We start from the raw sequence: 19250 nt of genomic DNA on the forward strand, positions 1-19250 counted from the left end.
AAGTGACGTTTGATATGGATGTACGTCGATAAGACATTTTTTTTTCGTTTCTTGTTTCTCATTCTGTAGCTAACATTATTAGGTTTTCGTGATTTAGGATTATACCATAATCTCAAAATGGTTACTATAATAAAAAATCAGCTTCTCAAACATCTTTCAAGGTAAGAAAGCTTACAACATCGTTCGTACAGATTTAATAAATATTTATTTACCAATATTTCGCCCTTATTTAATGACTAATGTAAAAGTTTTCTCATTTCGAATTATTACACAAATATTACTAATGCACTTAAATTAATTAATATGTTATTTTAAAATTTCCTTTTAATCGCCGTATTGATAAAAATATTTTGATTATATATCGATAATATTTATCTACCTCCATCTCTTCTAATGTCAATGCTTCTTTATTTATTTTTCAGTTATCGTAAATTGATATGAGAATTCGTCATTTATTTGTTGATTGAATAAGAATAATACACAGATGTAGTTACAAGATCTCTCGCACCGATAGATTTAATAATAGTTCTTTGTTTTGATGTCCCGCACCAAACCATTGTTTAAATAAATTAACAGAACATTATATGTAATTATAAGACGCATATTTGTTAGTAAGCGGGCACATATGGATCCACTGTCCTTATAATCCAGACATGTGCAAAATGAGAATTTTGCGCAAAGACAAAGATTGCTGGAAAATGTGTGTATATATTCTGATATAGGAGCCAATAAACAGAAGGAGGATTGTAATATGACGTCTATATCTGACTTGCCTACTTTGTAACAACTCGCAATGTATTCAACTTGCTAAATCAAAATACAACAAAACATTAAATACTTGTGTACATGTACCATAGTAATTAGATATTCTAAATAAATAATTGTACCATAAATATACCTTCTGTATTTAAAATTTGGGCACTAATCTTTTGAATTGACATAATTCGAGATCTCTCTGAACTTTGACATCGTATCTGTCGGTGCAAATTAAAGAATTGTCAATCCAAAACATGGAACGTACAGGAGAGACAATTTAGTGATCTTTTATAATTTTTCAGCTTTTAACTAATTCAACAAAAAAAATTATGTTTACTTCCTAAAAACTGGCAATAAAATGTTTAAAAATTAATAATATTTGAATATACGGTTCTGTCCCACCGATATAACCTCAGTAGAATGTATAGCGGTCATATTGACACTCGTTTTTGATAACATAAGCAGTTCTCCCGAGGTAACTAATCTGACTACTCGTAATTATATTTCCCCAGATTCACCAAGAACCTATCACCCGAACAGATCAGCGTGAGCGCCCTCCGCGGCCAGGGCACCCTATCCTCTCTGCAGCTGGATGAAGCGGTGCTGACCGAACTCCTGGAATTGCCGGCATGGATGAGACTGTCCTCGGCGACGTGCGGTCGAGCTACGTTCCGCGTCCATTGGACCAAATTGAAAACGATGCCTATCGAACTGGTGAGAAATCCATAATTGATTTTTTATATCAGTTATTTCTCTTCCAAATAAATTATAATCGGGACGTCTATTACAGAACCTGGAAGATATTCAGATCCTGGTGGAAACTTGCTCCGAACCTCGAGGCGGAGGGGAGACTCCTCCGACCACTCCGCCTCCCGGTCTACCACCAGCCAAATACAGCTTCATACACAAAGTCATCGATGGCATCAGTATCACCGTCAACACGGCCAGAATACAGTTCACTAGTCCAGTTTTTGTAGCTACCGTCCAGGTAAATGTGCCACGTCACTCCGCTCCGCAATGCCTCGCACTCCTCTCCGCAGTACCGTATACGTATTATTGCATTCCAGATGTCAAGAATCACAGTTGAATCTCGCACTCCGCAATGGCAAAAGGGTGACTTGAGACTTACGAGACTGAAGGACGTACAAACATCGCAACTGCTTATTTTTAAGGTGATTATTCTCCGGTAACCATTTGCGATATCTCAAATAGAATGAGACTTATTTTGTTGTTTTTTAGGAAGTTTCGTGGCAATCAGCCCGAATAGAAGCTAAAGCGGTGAAGGAGGGCGGTGGGCTCCCTCCGTTGAGATTATTGACCAACCAAGCTCACTGCCGCATCACTATCAAAAAGAGACTTTCAGGTATATTGTATTAAGATCATTTAATCCTGAATTTAAAGGAAACCTTTTATATAAGTATGTAGTAGTGAAGGTTGTCTGCAGACACTGTACTTTTAGATACATATTAACAATCCCTTATTATCTATACTTCTTAATAGTTTATATATAGTTATGGCCCAATATTCCTCGACTAAATTTTTGCTAAATGTTGTTGACATTTTTCTGTTTGAATTCAGACAGTCGACAAATTTGTTGGTAAAATTTACTGAAAATTTCAGTGCGTTGATACTAATATATGTCCACTTAAATTTCCTAAAAAAAATATATTCAGTTCAGTTCAAAATAACAACTATGTAATTTTTTCTACATTAATTTTATTTGACCAGCAACCGCGTTTTTTTTTATTCTATAAAATGCAGTTCCACTAAGAAATGTCAGTACAAAACATAAAACCAGTTATTATTTATTGTTTCCATATGTATAATTACACTACGAGACTTCTTCACAAGGTATATGCAGATTACGATAACCCATTAGGGACCTCTATACTGGAGTCAGGATCTGAGAGTGATAACTTTATGGTCACAGCCATATTGTTCTGTATAGGTATGTTCCACAAGCTCGTAATAACGCATTCTGTTTACAGACTGCTTCGTTGTGGGGTCGCGCCTGGTGCTGATCCTGGAAGAGGCCCTCTGGGTTCTGACGGACCGACAGCTCGGAGCTGCGCTCGCCTTCGCCGACTCGCTGTCCTCCCTCGTGAGGAAAGCTTCGTCGCAAGTCACCAGAGACAAGGCGCAGAGGAAATTGGAGGTACACATTTTAGTTAATCGTATCGGACAAGAAAAATATTGGCTGACACGAATGTATTAACAAACAAAGGGACCACTTGTGATCGTAGGCCAAGTTTCAGGAGGGCCCCTCAGACACACTAATCAAAAGTAAGCTTACCAACCAAACTATCATTGTAAGAAACAGGTTACGTAGTTATTCAAATATTGCACTATCAATGAGGATATCAAAAGTAGTAAATAGGAAATACTAATTCTTTGCTCATTTTGTATTTTTATTTGCAAGAGTGGATCTGAGGATGACCAAAAGTGGTTATTAGGAAGAGCTTTCAGATCCTTATATCTTATATCTAGGGTAGATGTCACAAAAAATTGTGTGGCAAAGTAGTCTTTTGTCAAAATTTGGGGCACCTTCTTAGTAATCCATATTTGTCGCAAAACAATTTGCTTCAGACACTTCCGGAGTACTTGGCTCAGATATACCAGACTGGACGTGGCGGCTCTGCAGCCGGCGTCGGTAAAGGGAAGAGTAGCGATCCTCTCGCCAAGCTGTTTGCGGCTCACGATGTCACCGAGACTTCCTACCACTTCCTGTCGCAGAAGATAGATCTGCATCTCTGCGATGATCCCGGCCGTAAGTTCATATGGTGTTTTATTATGCGACGAGTTGTCATCTCCTGGAATATATTATTTTAGCCGCCCTACATGCGGGTAACTTTCTGAGGAATATGCAACAAAAATAAACCACTTTTCGCAATAATCAAGATTATGAATATAATGTTTGTCATACTCGTACCTAATAAGATTTTGTCACTATAGATACATTTGCAATAGGTTTATGAGCTATCCTATTGGACACATTATACACAATTATATTACTCCGTAAAGTTCAAAATCAAACCAAAAATTACGAATCGTCAAATACTCGACTGCGCACTTTTCCTGACCTTGAAGAACTACTTGTGTAGACTTGTACTCAAATAATCCGGTTCAGATCTTGCATACATCCAATAAAGGTCTCTGCTACATAAAAGCTTTCTCGATCCAACATAGATGGGTCTTGTGAACTCATATGTACAGCGTCATGAAATTAATGATATATGTAGAAGTTCCAAAATTTTTAGTAGTTTGGTTGTCAATTATGGGTAGAATGGTGAATGTTGCCTGAAATACCCAGACTTCCATATTCTTCTTCATCTATATTAGGATGTCAAAATGTTAATGAATAGATAAGAGAATACGAGAGAAGACATATTTATCGGACAGTACAGAAGAAATATGCTTAATAAAATAGAGTTTGTGTTTTGTTCAGCGGGCAGATCTTCCCACCCTCATCTCACAGCGGGCGCCGCTCTGCAAGTCACTTTACAGAAGTTACAGTTGGACTACTACCCGTACCACTTGGCCTCCGCTAACAGAAACCACTGGCCCGGTTACAGGCAAGTAATCATATACCCTCTGTAAAGGTCCCTCTACGCTCCAAAGAGAGCATTCCTTATTTACGTGTGAAATGATATGATTTCAGGGAATCAGCCGCGCCGCACACTCAGTGGCTGAGTCAAGCTCTCACTGCTTTCCGAGGCAGCTTACTATCCCTACTGGAATCCCAATCGCAGGTCGGTCCGCGCTTCCTTCCTTTTGTATGTCAATTTATGTTTATCTAAATGTCCTCGATTAATCACATTTATCTCCAATTCGTTACATTTGTTTAGAAATTATCGAATTGGGAGGAGCCCGCCGATTCACCTTCAGATCCCCAGCACCAGACACCTCCTCCATCACCTCACAACGTATCATCACTACCTCGTAAGTACCATCACGCACTCATTCTGTTTTAGTGATATCTATCAAATCCAGTCTGCTTTCAAACCGGGGCACATAAAATCCCACAGTTAATCCAAATGCATGTTACATATACAGTAAAAGTTTGTCAATGCCAAATTCGAGTCACCGAATTTTGCGACAACAAAAAAATTACATTCCTATTAGCTACTACACTTTTAACCTTTTAAATATAATTTCAAAGATCAATAGTGCAAAATAACTCGACTCATAACAAAAACCAATCAACTTGTGAACTTTTAGAAGGTAAACAGTAAAATTTTAGATTGCGCCAATTGTATACCAAAAATCCGATTTTGACAGGCACTCCAAATCCTTACTTTTAAAACCTCTTCTATAATAATATTTTGAATGTATCATTTTTCAATTTTAATTTTTGAATTTCATCTATAATAATATAATTTACAAATACATCATTTTTTAAGGTTTCTTAATTTTAAGATGTATTTTAAAATATATAATGGATAAAATAGTATTCAATCCAGCATTTTTTATTTACCAAGATATTTTAGGTGGTTTTAAACGTGTACATTAAAACGATACATTAAAATTCTCTACCATCTCCCGTATTAAACTATAACAATCAGTATCAATTATGACCTTGATTTGGTAATCGTGGACTTTAACTGGACGTCCGGGGCGCTCCTCATTTTTTAATGAGAAATCACCCGAACGAAATTTGGCAAACCATTCTTTTAAGGCTTCATCATCATACACAGCACATACCTTTTTGTGAGCTTCTGATGCGTGACAATCAAAATGTGACATTATTTAGCAGATCAATGGTCTTTGCTTCTGAATGTTTCACAAAGGTCCAAGTAATAAAGTATCAAAGATTTTATATGTCCGAAGATGTACACATGCATAATAATACAAGTAAAAAACTTGTTACTGCGATCCGCAATAACTTAGTTTCCAACCCAATAATATGAAGGTAAGGTGATCAGTCTTGCGCTTATTATTCATATTGTGATTGCTTTCACTTCATTCAATGTATTATGCTTGCCCTATGACCAATCTACCTGATGCACAGATAGTGGAAGCAACTTTTAGATTTTATTATATAATATGTACTCAATGTTCATGTTATGTGTTTGATTTATTATGTTTACAATATGTGTATGAATATATATTTTTTAAAATTGGTATTAAGATATAACAATCTTTTTTTGTTACTGTTTTCAGAAAGCAATAATTCTCCAGCTAGAAAATTGGTCCTTCAACAACTCGCAAAACTTATGACCACTTGTGTTATTCTGCGATTAGAAGATTACATTCTCTATAAGGTACTAATTTGGAATTTTGATGATGTATTATTTTATACAAACAAAAAATTTAAGCTGTGTTTATTTATCTGTTGGACCTTTGACCTAAGAGAGTTACCATCAATTCTATACTGCGGCTGGAATACCGATTGTTTTGTACTTTTCTAGGTCTCCACTGGTGAAAGAAAAGAAGTGCCAAAACCGTTTATCTGCAGCGACCGAGATAGATTTACTTTACCCGATGAAGTCAGATCTCTTCACGTGGAGTTCACTCATTTCTACTACCCCGGAAACATTCATTTTCCAGGTTGCTTTTCAATTACAAATATTCAGTACCCGCTTAGCATCTCCGGACATGTTTTTATCGAAGATTCGACATAAACTAACGCTCGTTTTCAGTGCCCCCGCCAAAGTTGTTTATCCAAGTGAATCCGACCCGAGTCCTGTTCGATCTCCCGAGCTGCTTGTGGTGTAACTCCTTCATCCTCAACCTGCTGCGCTGTCTGCAGGCCACTCAGGCGGCCAGCGAGGCGGGCGACTCGGACCTCGCCTACGTGGACGTCACCATAGAGGCCATCATGCCCCGGGTAAGTCCGGCCGCTCGCCGCTAGCGTCGGCGGCGCGCGGGGTTAGAACGCGCAATGAACGCTCGCTTCTTGCGCAGGTGGTGGTGGACGCGGGCAGGGACTTCCCGGCCCAGAAGGACCGGCCGCGCTCGCTGCAGGCGCAGGTGTCGCGCGCCTCGCTGAGCAACGCGCACGGCACTGCGGGCGGCGCGGGCGAGCTGGCTGCCCGCCTGGCGGCCCTCAGCGCCTCGACTCTGCTGGCGCCCACCTGTTGCACCGACACCATGCTGCGCCACGCTTCCGGTGAATACCCTCGCATTGTAGTTCCACTAACGCGAGACTCTCGTCGACGACAGTGACAAATGATTCTGAATTTCCAGAGGAAGACAAGAACTCTCTCCCCGCGGGCAAGGACGCCCTGCGCACTCGCGCGCTGTGGGGACGTCCTCGCTCCGTGTGGTGCGTGCGCCTCGAGCCCGTGTGGGCCGACTTCTGCGGGGCACGTGCCAGTCCCCACAAGCCCACTCCGCTGTTGGACGCCGTTCCCTTCACTCTGTGGGTGAGTTTGCTCGGAGTCCGCGTGGGCCGATATGCCGCCAATACATTTGGTAAACAATTATATATTTTAAAAAAATAATAATATCGATATCTGATGTTGCAGGTGTATATGAACATGGAGGATACAAATACTACGCAAAATCCAAATAGCCTAAATAATACAAAAAATACTTATTCCGATAGTAACAACCGCAGAAGATTCATGGATAGAAATTCTCAAGACAAATCCTCCAACCAGGCTAGGCTAGAAGAAGGTTAGGAAACTATAAACTCGATATTGTCTTTTATTTTATCATTCCCTCTAAGCTCACAAGCTGAAAATACTTATGAAATAACTTGTCAAAAATTACTCACTTAATTGATTTAAAAAGTTTTTTTATCATGTCCAAAGTTTAATAAACGATAAATATGTATTACCCGAAGATTGTTTATGTATGCAATGTATTGTAAATAGCAAATAAAAAAAGAATTATGTTATCACTCTTCAGAAGGCCCTGAAGAGGATCGTGGTGAATCTCCAAGCTGCTTTTAATTTTATTGAATTAAAATTCTCTATAGCGCATACTTTAGTGATTTAGCGAATGGGACCTCTTTTGGTCGCATAAATCTGTCTATTTAGTCTCAGGGGAACATGATACATGCGAACTGTTGGGTTTGACAGAGTTGAAGCTGGACGGGGAAGCGGACATGCAGATAATAGGGCAGTGCTCGCAGCTGGTCTCCGTCCAGCTGAACCACTACCAGTACCTGCTGGTGCTGCGCCTCGCCGAGCGCCTCACCGAGCTCGCCGCCTTCCTCACGCTGGACGCCGCGCGCGTCGCCGGCCCGCGCGCCCGACCCAAGTAACTACACTCCCATGTAACTACACACCTAGCAAACCCGACTCCCCCCCTGGTACCCGTGCGGTTACACCATCCGGACTTACAGTACCAACTAGGCAAGGCAGGAACATGATGCATTAAAATAAATTACCTATATGCATGTTATATTAATCATTAAAATATGAAGGCAAGGTGATCAGTCCTTTATCATCATATCAAACAAATACTTATAGTGAAAAATCCAACCGGAGACCTCCGGTACGGTAGCATCAATCACTACACTATGGAGAAAGACAAATTACATTTAGAAATAAATAAGTTGAACAAAATGCATTTAAAAAGTTCACTTTTTTTATAATGTTCTGTATTTCAAACTTATTATTTCTTCTGTACACCATCGACTACTGATTTTCTCAAAAACATAGTGATATTCTATGTAATCGGTGGAATAGATTACAATTTTGGCAACACAATATTTTATTTTCCTCCTAATTTTAAGCATTTGTAGCGACGAAAAGTAAAAAACTAATAGGAGTTGTTGATTTTTTTTAGGAGCATGGTAGTCGGCTGCATCATCCCTCAAGTAGAAGTAACTCTCGTACTCCCGTCTTGCTGTCCCGGGAAAGAATCTTCTCGAGACCTCGACAGCGTGCTTCCCGATTCTTCCAGTCTCCTCGACCTTCATCAAAACACGGGTACTACTTTACTTACAAATATTCCGCACCCTATTGTCCTCGGTCGCTATGTTCTCCCCGCTCCTAAAGAGAGAGCTGATTGATTATTACTATGAATGAGTCCGCAAGACTTTAGAAGAAATATATCCTATGCCCGTATCATTATCACCCTCTTGTTCGTCACTGTATTAGCTCACTGTCGACGAATAGTCCCCGAGTAACTCGCAACGACAAGTCTTTTTCCCGTTTCGTTACACGAGGCGTTTGGATTTGCAGGGTCCGGCACGCTATGCTTCCAGCCGCACGGGTCGGCCATCCTGTCGCAGAGCTCTCTGGAGCGCCACTCCACGCTCACGGCCTCGCTGCCGAGCCTGCCCGCGCACCCCGCGCACGCGCCCTCCGCGCAGGGGCCCCCCACGCAGGGGCCTCTCGCGCACGCCACCCCTTCCCCCGCCGAGCCGGACGCCGCCAAGGACGGTCTGCCCAACATCGCAAACATCAACGCCAGTGAGTAGATCCTCGTTCGTGTTATGCCATCTCTGAGTATGTAAAGATGTACTTGGTAATTTCCTTCATTATCATGTCCACGAGTAAAATTTTTCTTCTCACCCGTAAGGGTTAGGTTAGATATACGGGTAACCGTACCCAATAGAGCATCGTATCGATGCAGGGTTAACACGATTGTTAATTTCATAAAAACTAGTTTTGCGCCTCGAGTGTTATTCAATAAATTTTGGGGCAAAAAACTAAATAATAATTAATATGGCTAATTTATATAGCGACGTTCGCCATTCGTGGAAAATCACCTCAAGGGTGCTTACAATTTATATATCATATTTTACAACTTAAAAATAGATATTTACGTAATTCAATCAATATCTACATGCAAGGTGAAAATTTACATTTAATCTGTTAAGAGTTTCGGAAATGTTGGGTCTTGGGTAAGTTATTCCACGTCATAGAACCTACAACAAAATTTGTATCGGGACTAAGTTTGGGTTCCGATAATCTGCGGATAGCTTATTGCTCTAAACACTGTCCACTGAAGGTTGACCATTATTCTTTCCGGACACTTACACCGGTGAAGTTCTGGTGTTTAGGGATCTGCAAATATTTTGGTGTTTCTGGTTTCGATCCTGCGTATGTACATATATCTGTTAACTATCGATCGTGCGTTATCTTCTTTTTGTGGCTGTCCGTAGAAGCTCTGTCTTTGTTGTGTTTAATTTTAATTTATTTGATGTCATCCAGTCATTTTGTCTATACATTTACTTTTTTATTTTATTTTAAAAAGCGAGGACTTCACAGAGTATAAAAAGACTCGGAGCCGTGCTGGTATCGGATCGAGGGTACGCTGTTTGTTGGGCGAAATGAGGATAGCTTTTGTCACCGTCTGAATTGGCTAAACTGAAACCACTTAAACCTAATTAATTAATTAAAATTGAATCCCTCCAGGTATAACTTCGATGCGGCGCGGGTTGACGTCGCTGATGTCGTCTTTAGACGCGGCGCTGAAGCCGTCGGAGGGGCCCCCGTCCCCGGCGCCGGGCGCCCCCTCCGCGGCCGACCAGTGGGACGCCGTCTCCGTGGCCAGCTCCGACAGCGAGCGCTACGTTATGGTGCAGCTCGCGCACACCGATCTGCAGGACTCCGCTTTCAAGTACGTCACTTCTGTCCTGTTGCATTACCACACATGACTCGATAAATCTCGCAACTGACACATATATGGCAACACTGTTGACAGACCCATATGATTACCAGCTTCAAATGATAAAAGACAAAATTTCTTGGCATTCTGGCAATTATTTTTCAGGTTATAGTAGTTTTAGTGACCCCAGTTTTGTAATTTTGAAAATGGACAAAATAGATTTCTGTGTGTCGATTGAACATTGTTTTTTTTAAAGCGGAAAAATACTGTTGAAACTAAACAGTGGTTTGATAAGTGTCATACAAAATCTGTACTAGGAAAATCTAGTATGCTGAATTTCAATGCGGTCATATAAACACCGATAATGCTGAACGCTCTAGTTGCCCTAAATCGGTACTTGTTCCAGAAACCAAAAAAAACTTCACAAAATAGCTTTGGAAGACTGTGAAGTGAAGTTGCATAAGACAGCCAAAGGTAGCGTATTCTTAAAATTACTTTCCCTGGAGCATCTTTTTGATGTCTGCAAAAAGCCAGTAGTCACTGAGAAAGGTATTGCCCTTAAAGAAAAGTAAATTGGTGAATTTTTCAAAAGGAAGATATTCCAAAAAAATGTTTTTCTTAGTTGAACCGGAGACTTATGGAGTGAAGTCTCACTGTAGAATTGGACTGGAATCTCACGTTGGACCTTTGTAACCACACTTTCACATCAGATAATAAAAATACCATCACTGCTAGATCAAATATCCCTTTCTCATTCACATGTACATTCCAGTATGCTGTGATATTTTGTTTTACATTACATAGCTTTTGTAACACTTTTTTTTTAAATAAAAATTATATTTGTAGTGTAATTGTTTTCATAATATAAAATTTTTCATATACAGTAAAAAAGTATTAATGTACGTAGTATTATTGTCACAATTTGTTCGATGTCAGTATATTATTGAGTCTAACAGGTTCAATTTGCTTATATGCAAAATCTTACTTATGAATTACTGGCCATTCCTATGCTTTCACCAATTCACATTATTTGGACATAATTTAATAGCCCGAGAAGAGCAGAAGTTCCATCTGCGCTTTAAAATGTCGATATCACTATTTTTGTAGACTTTGGGATGGGACTACCAACATGGCAGATGGCGCGGTGGAGGTGGCCACGGAGGTCGTGGAACAATCTTCCTCCCCCAGCGAGCGCTCCGTCGCCAGCTCGTGCAGACGGAGAGATCTGGTAATACATCTCCTTCCCTGATGCCGACACGGACTCTGCCATATATGTCGGCGCACCGCCTGACAATCCCGTGTAATCCTGTATTTTGTTTGTTTCATCAGGTATCCATGTCCACGTTCAAGCTCCAGCACGTGGAGGTTCTCCAAGTGTCCAAGGGTTTCTATTCCAGAGTGTCCGTCGTTGTAGGAGATGTATCGGCCGAGGACTGTCCTTCCATCCCTTGGGACGAGCTGCAGGTCAGTCGCATCCCGTTCCTCTCCGAGCCATATTATTATTCGGCTAACATTTTGCCTCATTACTTCCTATATCCGAAGATGCAGTATGATGTCATTTCATTGTGGCAGCAAGAGCAATCCACACTAATTGGAATGTTTTTTTACTACATCCGTATATGGTATATATACATATTAATAATAATATGAAGTAAGTAATGAGTGACTTTATCACAGTAATAATATAGTACATGTTATTATTTTGCTAATTTCGGGGAAATTCCAAATACTCAGGTTAGTAAGCTCGCGATATTTTCTCCTATTCTGTTTGATAAGTGTTGTTTTAAATTGTGCCTCAATGTAAATTCTGTATTTATGAATGGAAATGCAGTGTTTATATCAGTTAATATTGTATGAAAACAACACATACTTTTGTTATACAATTGACATTCTCAATATCGGGGTTGGCGATGGTTCATTCACAATTCCTTTATTATAGGAAAGTAATCCTATCAAAGCTTTTTTCCGTTCATTTGATAAGTTATTAAGATTTATATTTCTTGGGACTGTATAATAGAATCGAATACATGGGAAGTCTTTATCCACTATTTCACTCTTCAAATTACAGAAACACACACCTTCAAAAAGAATTATTCCACATTTTTCAAAGATTCGTCCATTTAAACTAATTCTCCCCGAACCACATTTTACATTATATTTCTTCAAACATATTTACATTGTTTGCTGCTAATTTATAATCACAACCTTTTGAAATAATATTTTAATATACCAAATTACTCGACACAAGTTTGCTGCTTAAGCGATTATCATATACTTTTATTTTGCAACAATTTTTTACATGTTTTTATCGATAAACACTATAAAAATTTTCAAATACGCATATGTATTATGTTAAATTTAATTTAAAAAAATGATAGCAACATATATTTCTCCCATTTATTTACCAAATTACACTTGTAAATTTGGGAACTAAGTTGAATGCAACTTGTATGTGTCATTTCATTTATGGACATTTTCCACTTTCATGTTAGCTGAAGTGTTACTTGCCTGTAAAATTTCTCCCATTTATTTACCAAATTACACTTGTAAATTTGGGAACTAAGTTGAATGCAACTTGTATGTGTCATTTCATTTATGGACATTTTCCACTTTCATGTTAGCTGAAGTGTTACTTGCCTGTAAAATTTCTCCCATTTATTTACCAAATTACACTTGTAAATTTGGGAACTAAGTTGAATGCAACTTGTATGTGTCATTTCATTTATGGACATTTTCCACTTTCATGTTAGCTGAAGTGTTACTTGCCTGTAAAATTTTTGTTTAGAAAAAACTAATTTGACTATCGTTAAGTATGTTTAAATTAAACTAAATATTATCTATTTAAATTAAATGCGTTAAAAAACATCTCAGTCAATTTGCGAAACATTCTGAATGACCTCTTTCCAAAACCACTTGGAAATGTTTATTTGTAATTAGTAACAGAAATTGTATAAAGAAATGTTTCAGAACTACCAGAATGATGGAAGATGGAAATATTGATTGATGGATTGATGGGACTCTTAATTCAATTCCAATTGTCTAGAATTATGGAATAAATATAAGGTTGCTATACATAGTGGTATAACATGATTTGCCGAAGGAGAAAGCGAGTTTGGTCCCCGTAATGCCGTAATTAGCTGGACACTCGAGAGATTGACTTGTTTCCCATTTGTGCATGTCACTTGACTTGTTTAGTTGATCTCTGTATTCTGTACATACTCGTAATAAGGAATGCCTTCTAACTCGATATCTCTCTCTTCCCTTGACTGTCTGTATGTGGCACCGCTGTACCGCTCATCTATCTGCCAAAAAGGTTCATACCAAGGTATTTGACAAAAGATAACCATTATTAGACATTTGACCATAGAGTTTTTGTGACGCGATAGAGCATCATTTCATAGAGAAATGTACCGAGACTCGTGATGATTAAGGAACTTAGATTCCGTCAGTGTTAGAGATGATTGTGACACCTGATGGTAGATGGTAGATAAATAAATGAATGGCTTTTATGTTTGTTGCGTTTAGTGCACCCGCTTCACTGTGACTTGTCGCCGCTTTCCGCAATATTTTAAATAATGTATTATAGTACTCTATATCATTACTACAGTATTTTAACAATTCAACCAAACCATTCAGTATATGTACTGGTTAAAATCATTTATTTATAATAAAATTAATAAAAACTTAACAAAAGCGGTCGCTATATTATTCAAATACATGCAAAGCTTTTGTTTTTCGTGCTATTTCGTAGAAACAATTCTCAATTCATTTTGAGATAAACATCAAAACCACTTTGAAAACATTTTTGACTGACACTTAAAACTTTGTTGCCTTACAATAAGAATCGGGCAATAAATCGGCTTTTAATGAAAAGGTAAAATTAAAATCATTTTTTAAATTGAAATACATTTTTATTTATAGAGCTTTTATTTTTCAGTAATGTATTGTATTAAATTACACATATTTATTTATATGTTATTTTACCCTGCAACGTAAATGCCACTTGATTTAATGAACACACATCTATCGCCATAACACAAATATCAGTATGATAAAGAGTGTAGCATTTGTTTAGATTAAATTTTTATTTACTTGGGAATGTGATTTTAGCAAAAAATCAATGGCCCTTTTTGGTTTTTTGCTATGTCATATAAATGTAAGGTTACCATATTTTCAGGCAATCCTTTTTGCTAACATTACGCACATCTGTCATCTAAAAGTGTAATTTGTTTTTATAAGGACTAGTAGAAGTAATTGAAAGATTTTCAAAAACCCGGATTAAAGGCCTTAAAAAGAGGATATATCCGGGTAAGAAAGGAAATATGGTAACCCTGTGTAATGTGATTCATAATTATGTTACGGTTTATGTTTGGAATGAGGCATGAAAATATATTATTCTTAAATATATCGTGCTCCATGAATGCGTGCATTCGGTATCTATGCTGCATTTTAGATTTGTGAATAAAAAACTTAACTTCACGACATTCACATTACAATAATATACCTATACAAACTTTCTCGTGGCCTGCACACTTAATAATAAAGAAAATATTCACACTGTAAATTTACTTGAAAAAACTTGTTTTTAGAATTAGTGCTTTACATTATACATACTCCATTATGTTATTTGATGATATTGGCACTAGAATATGTGGGTAAAAATTTGCCAAATAGTTTTTGTATTGTATATTGTGCGCTATGTGCCATGCGCTAATGGTAGTACATTCCTTCTGCCTTTTATGAGAACCGTTTTTTCGATTTGTACGCTCAGCAAACTAAACAACATTACAAACATGCGTACAAAGTTTTGTATTTGTATTTAAAAGTCTCATGTGAGTTTTATTTACCGCTTAATATTGTAGAGCAAATTCGCATCTCGGTCCAGAGGTTGGGCGGAGAGCGCGGGGTCATCGAGAGACGAAGAATCGAATGGAGAGTTCAATCCCAAAGTTCGTCTCCGGTTAGACCACTTTCCTCATCGTCCCCTCGTGATCCCTTACGAAATCGAAGATTCAGTTACCTTGGTAAGTTTTATATCGATTTTCCTTTTATATTGTGTTTAAAAAATTAAATAATACACGTATTGTAATATCTGTTCTTCACTACATAGGACACCGTAATGGGCAGTTTCTCCGGACACATGGACGTAGTGGTACGAGATTTGGACTTGACCCTGAACATGAGCACCGCTATGGGACTGACCGACTTCGTGGAAGATGAAATCTTGGTTCCCCCTATTCCACTCGAGGTCTGTCATTCTTTATTCTTAAAACTGAGTAATGTCATCATGTTTATCAGAAACCAATCCATTAGTTACAGAATTTAAGTAATAAACCGTGCGCTTGAAGGGATCAAATAATTGTATTCTATTCTAAATATGGTATAATAATTAATAAATATATTAAAAAATCACTTTGACAGGAAACTTTTGCGATAATTAAAATATGGCTTTGCGAGTGGAGTTGAGAGTATCAGTGCGGGTCGTCCTGTTTCCAGGCCCTTCTGGAAGGCGTGTCCATAAAGCTGAACGAAGACCGTCCGGCGAGCAGCATCAGCTCGCCGGGCACGGTGCCGGTGCGCCTGTCCCTGTCCGGCCTGCGGCTGCTGCGCGGCGCCGACGGCGTGCTGCACGTCCGGCCCGCCGGAACCAACCTGCCGCCGCCGCCGCTCTCTGACCAACATTCTATCGCAGGTCACCTATAATTCTGACTGCATATTTTACTATGCATCTACATATACAGCATTAAGAAAGCTTTTTATTTAGCAGAGACCCTTTTATCTGGGAAACATTTGAGAAGTGTGGTTGTCAATCATGGGTAGAATGCTGAATGTTGCATGTTTGTAAAGTGAACACTCTACCAGCTTATGACAGGTCATACACCCTGTAAATACCCAGACTACTTTGAATGTCTAAATCTTTGCTTGGGTAATATAATAAGTAGGTTGGAAAGCCGGCCCCCAGCTCCTCTCGTCCCACACATACAACTCGACAACGCATCACAAGGCGATGATAAAGTAACATACACAACTTAAATAGCATGCAGCCACAGCGTACAAACTAAATTCACAGGCCAGCAGCTCCTTCCCTTGTTTTTTCCTGTTGCTTTTTTTGTAAAAAAATTGTTTCAATAACATAGCCTTTTGATCCTAATTTATTATTTTATTTAATTTTCATGGAGTATGTTGACACAAAGGTTTTAAAAAAAATATTATATGCTTTTTCCCCTCTTAAACCGTGCCATTTGAAAATATATTTCTTTATGTTTTTAGTCAACCTCCCTTGTTTACAGCTAGGACATACAGTTAGTAATAATAATGCAATGCAAAATGTCAGTAGTACAAAAAAAAACAGTAATTACTTCAAAGGAAAAATTACAATGCGACCAATGTTACAAGCAAAAATTACAAGCAAACAACACTGTCTCAAAAAGTTATAGATGGTGGTATTACAATGAATGTTCATTCCGGCTCTTTATTATGTTGTATAGATGCCGGTATTGACCCGTTGATGTTGAAGAGACTGTCACAAGAAAATGAGGAGTTACGGCGTCGCTTGAATGCTCTGGAAAGATTAGCTCTGGAGAATGACTCACTCAGAAGGTAATGTTATTTTATCATCTGATAAGTTTTCAATTTGACGCCGACTACTGCTTGTGAATTTATTATCTTAGGATAAATGAATGAACTCTTCCGAGGTGTGAGTTGAGAAAACGTCTACAAATTTCTTTTATTACATATTTCAGATCGAAAGAAGAAACAGATATATTGAAAGCGTGCCTACTTACGGCTCAAGATGAAGTAGCCGCTCTGTTGAATGAGAAAACCACTCTTTTGCAGACTGTCCGATCTCTTCAGGTACGTTTAGTCCTATTTTCAATAATTTTACTGTATATTCAGCAGTATGTACCTAATTACATATGTAAACTGAATTTTCTCAGAATTGTAAATTTTACTAACTGGAGCATCCGACTTCTTTGCATCATATCGGTTGTTACAAAACAAATACAACTTGGAACAACAAGGAATATACATTCATTAATTGATTTGGCAGTCACTTTGTGGTAAAATCTATCCATTTAAATTAATGTTTCACTTAGTAAATACCACTACATATTTCTTAAAATCTACTGTGACACGTGTTTCGATGCATTCTGCATCATTTCCGCATTTACGGTTTTTTAAAAATGATGGCACGTGTTTCGGAATGCATCGAAACACGTGCCACAGTAGATTTTAAGAAATAGTGGTATTTACTAAGTAAAACATTCAGTAAAAAGGAAAATCTTATTTTTCTTTTTTGTATGGCCCTTCAACGATGTTCCGGTCTGCGGCGTCAACCGCTTTCAGCTGCAGAAATCAGGCATCCTGCAGTTCCAAATAAAATATTGCTCTTTCTAAATCTTGGCAAATCATTATACTGTAGTTTTATCTAAATATATATAGTCGGGGCTAGAGGTGCGCGGTGCAAGCGTCATGTGGAGCCGGGCGGGGAACAGATAGCGACAGTGCTGCCTGGACTGCACGGCCTGCTGCCCGCCCGCCGCGCCCCCCGCGCGCCCCGCCCCCGCGCCCCCCTGACGCGCGCTGCCCGCGGCCGCCTGCCTCTGGGCGTGCGCGCGCCTGCCCTGGAACTGGAGCCACTGAGCGCCGGCTACGTCCATCCACACGCCCAACCAATACGGGAACCCGTTGTACAGCCCGGACTTACAAATTCATCAGCACACAGAGCCTATTAATCGATATCTACAATTGTTAGATTTTCTTTATATTTTAGACTGGTGTTTTTTATATCAATTTGATCTTACTTTTTTGTCACTTACGCTGTATCAATCATTTATTTTTGTGTTCATTTATTGGGCGTGTTGATGTTCATACTGAAGAAATAGTTGGAATTTATTTTTATGCAACAATACTTGTAGTATAAGAATTGAAATTGTGACATTTTTGCCATCATTAGCAGTGCCAATAATCATCAATCTTCACAGATAATCCAGATGTGAATTAACTCTAAACTTTCCATGAAGTTGAAGTTCAGACGGGTGTCATAAATAGTATTAATATTTTTCCGACTCGATTCCATATCTAATGATGCGGAGGATACCGCGTTGACTCGAAGCAGCGTTATCTCAATAAATCTATTTATCAATAAATAAATATTAGAGTGAAAAATCACTTTTTATTCTGCCCTCCTGAGAATCGAACCCGGGAACTCAAGCGTGGTAGCTAAGTATGCTAACCACTTTACTACAGATGAAAAATTCATACTACATATTACGAAAATTATATTACATTTGCCAAAGTTTTCAATATAATGTTATCAACAATGTATATGTATATATGTAGTTGTTCTTGATATGTAGTAGTATTCCTCACTTATCTCAGAATTATCCTATCTACAGTCTTCTGGAGAATTAACCCATTTTCAAACATGTCGGGGATCATTCTTCGATATTTCATTACAGGTTTTTTTGATATTTGAATTTCTAAATAGTTTTATATTCTAAGACCAATATTTATTGTCTGTAAGAGTAAAAGTTAGATTATTGAATATTTCGGCTGGCAATATCAATCTGGAAACCTAGCAGAGGTAATATATCAATCTTTCTAACACGAGCCATACATAATTGGATTATCTTATTGTGCGTTTTCAATATGAAATTAATAAATTGTCATCAGGTTGTTGGAAAAACTATTCTTAAATGAATTTTACCCTTGTAAAAGTTTGCTTATAAATTTTAAAAGAGTAATTTACAATTGTGTTGTGATGTATTGTTGAGATTACTCAATAATGCATATATAATTATTCCTTTCAACGCTATTGGATATTTGTTATATGCAAACATATAATTCAGCATTTCGAATAAGTAGCTCGTCTACTCTCGGCTCTATCGCAATAAAAAATAAAATATGGCAATTCGCATTTTAAGTTCCAAAATATTTATAAATCAGTTTATATTGCTAACACAGTATAGCGGAGTCCAATATAA

At 38.3% G+C, this 19250-nt stretch overlaps 1 protein-coding gene across 1 annotated transcript; it reads left to right on the forward strand.

The window, feature by feature from the left end:
* On the forward strand, positions 1 to 19250 carry LOC148309464 (bridge-like lipid transfer protein family member 3B). Its single transcript, XM_088260069.1, has 28 exons — positions 1 to 161; positions 1269 to 1470; positions 1547 to 1744; positions 1824 to 1928; positions 1996 to 2119; positions 2745 to 2911; positions 3343 to 3523; positions 4202 to 4328; positions 4415 to 4505; positions 4602 to 4695; positions 5917 to 6017; positions 6165 to 6303; positions 6396 to 6583; positions 6661 to 6865; positions 6943 to 7121; positions 7224 to 7374; positions 7782 to 7962; positions 8494 to 8636; positions 8892 to 9122; positions 10071 to 10275; positions 11371 to 11491; positions 11593 to 11727; positions 15126 to 15287; positions 15374 to 15511; positions 15760 to 15955; positions 16752 to 16863; positions 17007 to 17118; positions 17707 to 19250. The coding sequence occupies exons 1-28, from the start codon at positions 118 to 120 to the stop codon at positions 17761 to 17763; spliced, it is 4089 nt and encodes a 1362-aa protein (XP_088116195.1). The 5' UTR covers positions 1 to 117; the 3' UTR covers positions 17764 to 19250.

Source organism: Brachycentrus maculatus, unplaced genomic scaffold (genome assembly GCF_059751285.1).
Source record: "Brachycentrus maculatus isolate JH-2025_06_01 unplaced genomic scaffold, ASM5975128v1 h1tg000122l, whole genome shotgun sequence".
NCBI lineage: Eukaryota > Metazoa > Arthropoda > Insecta > Trichoptera > Brachycentridae > Brachycentrus > Brachycentrus maculatus.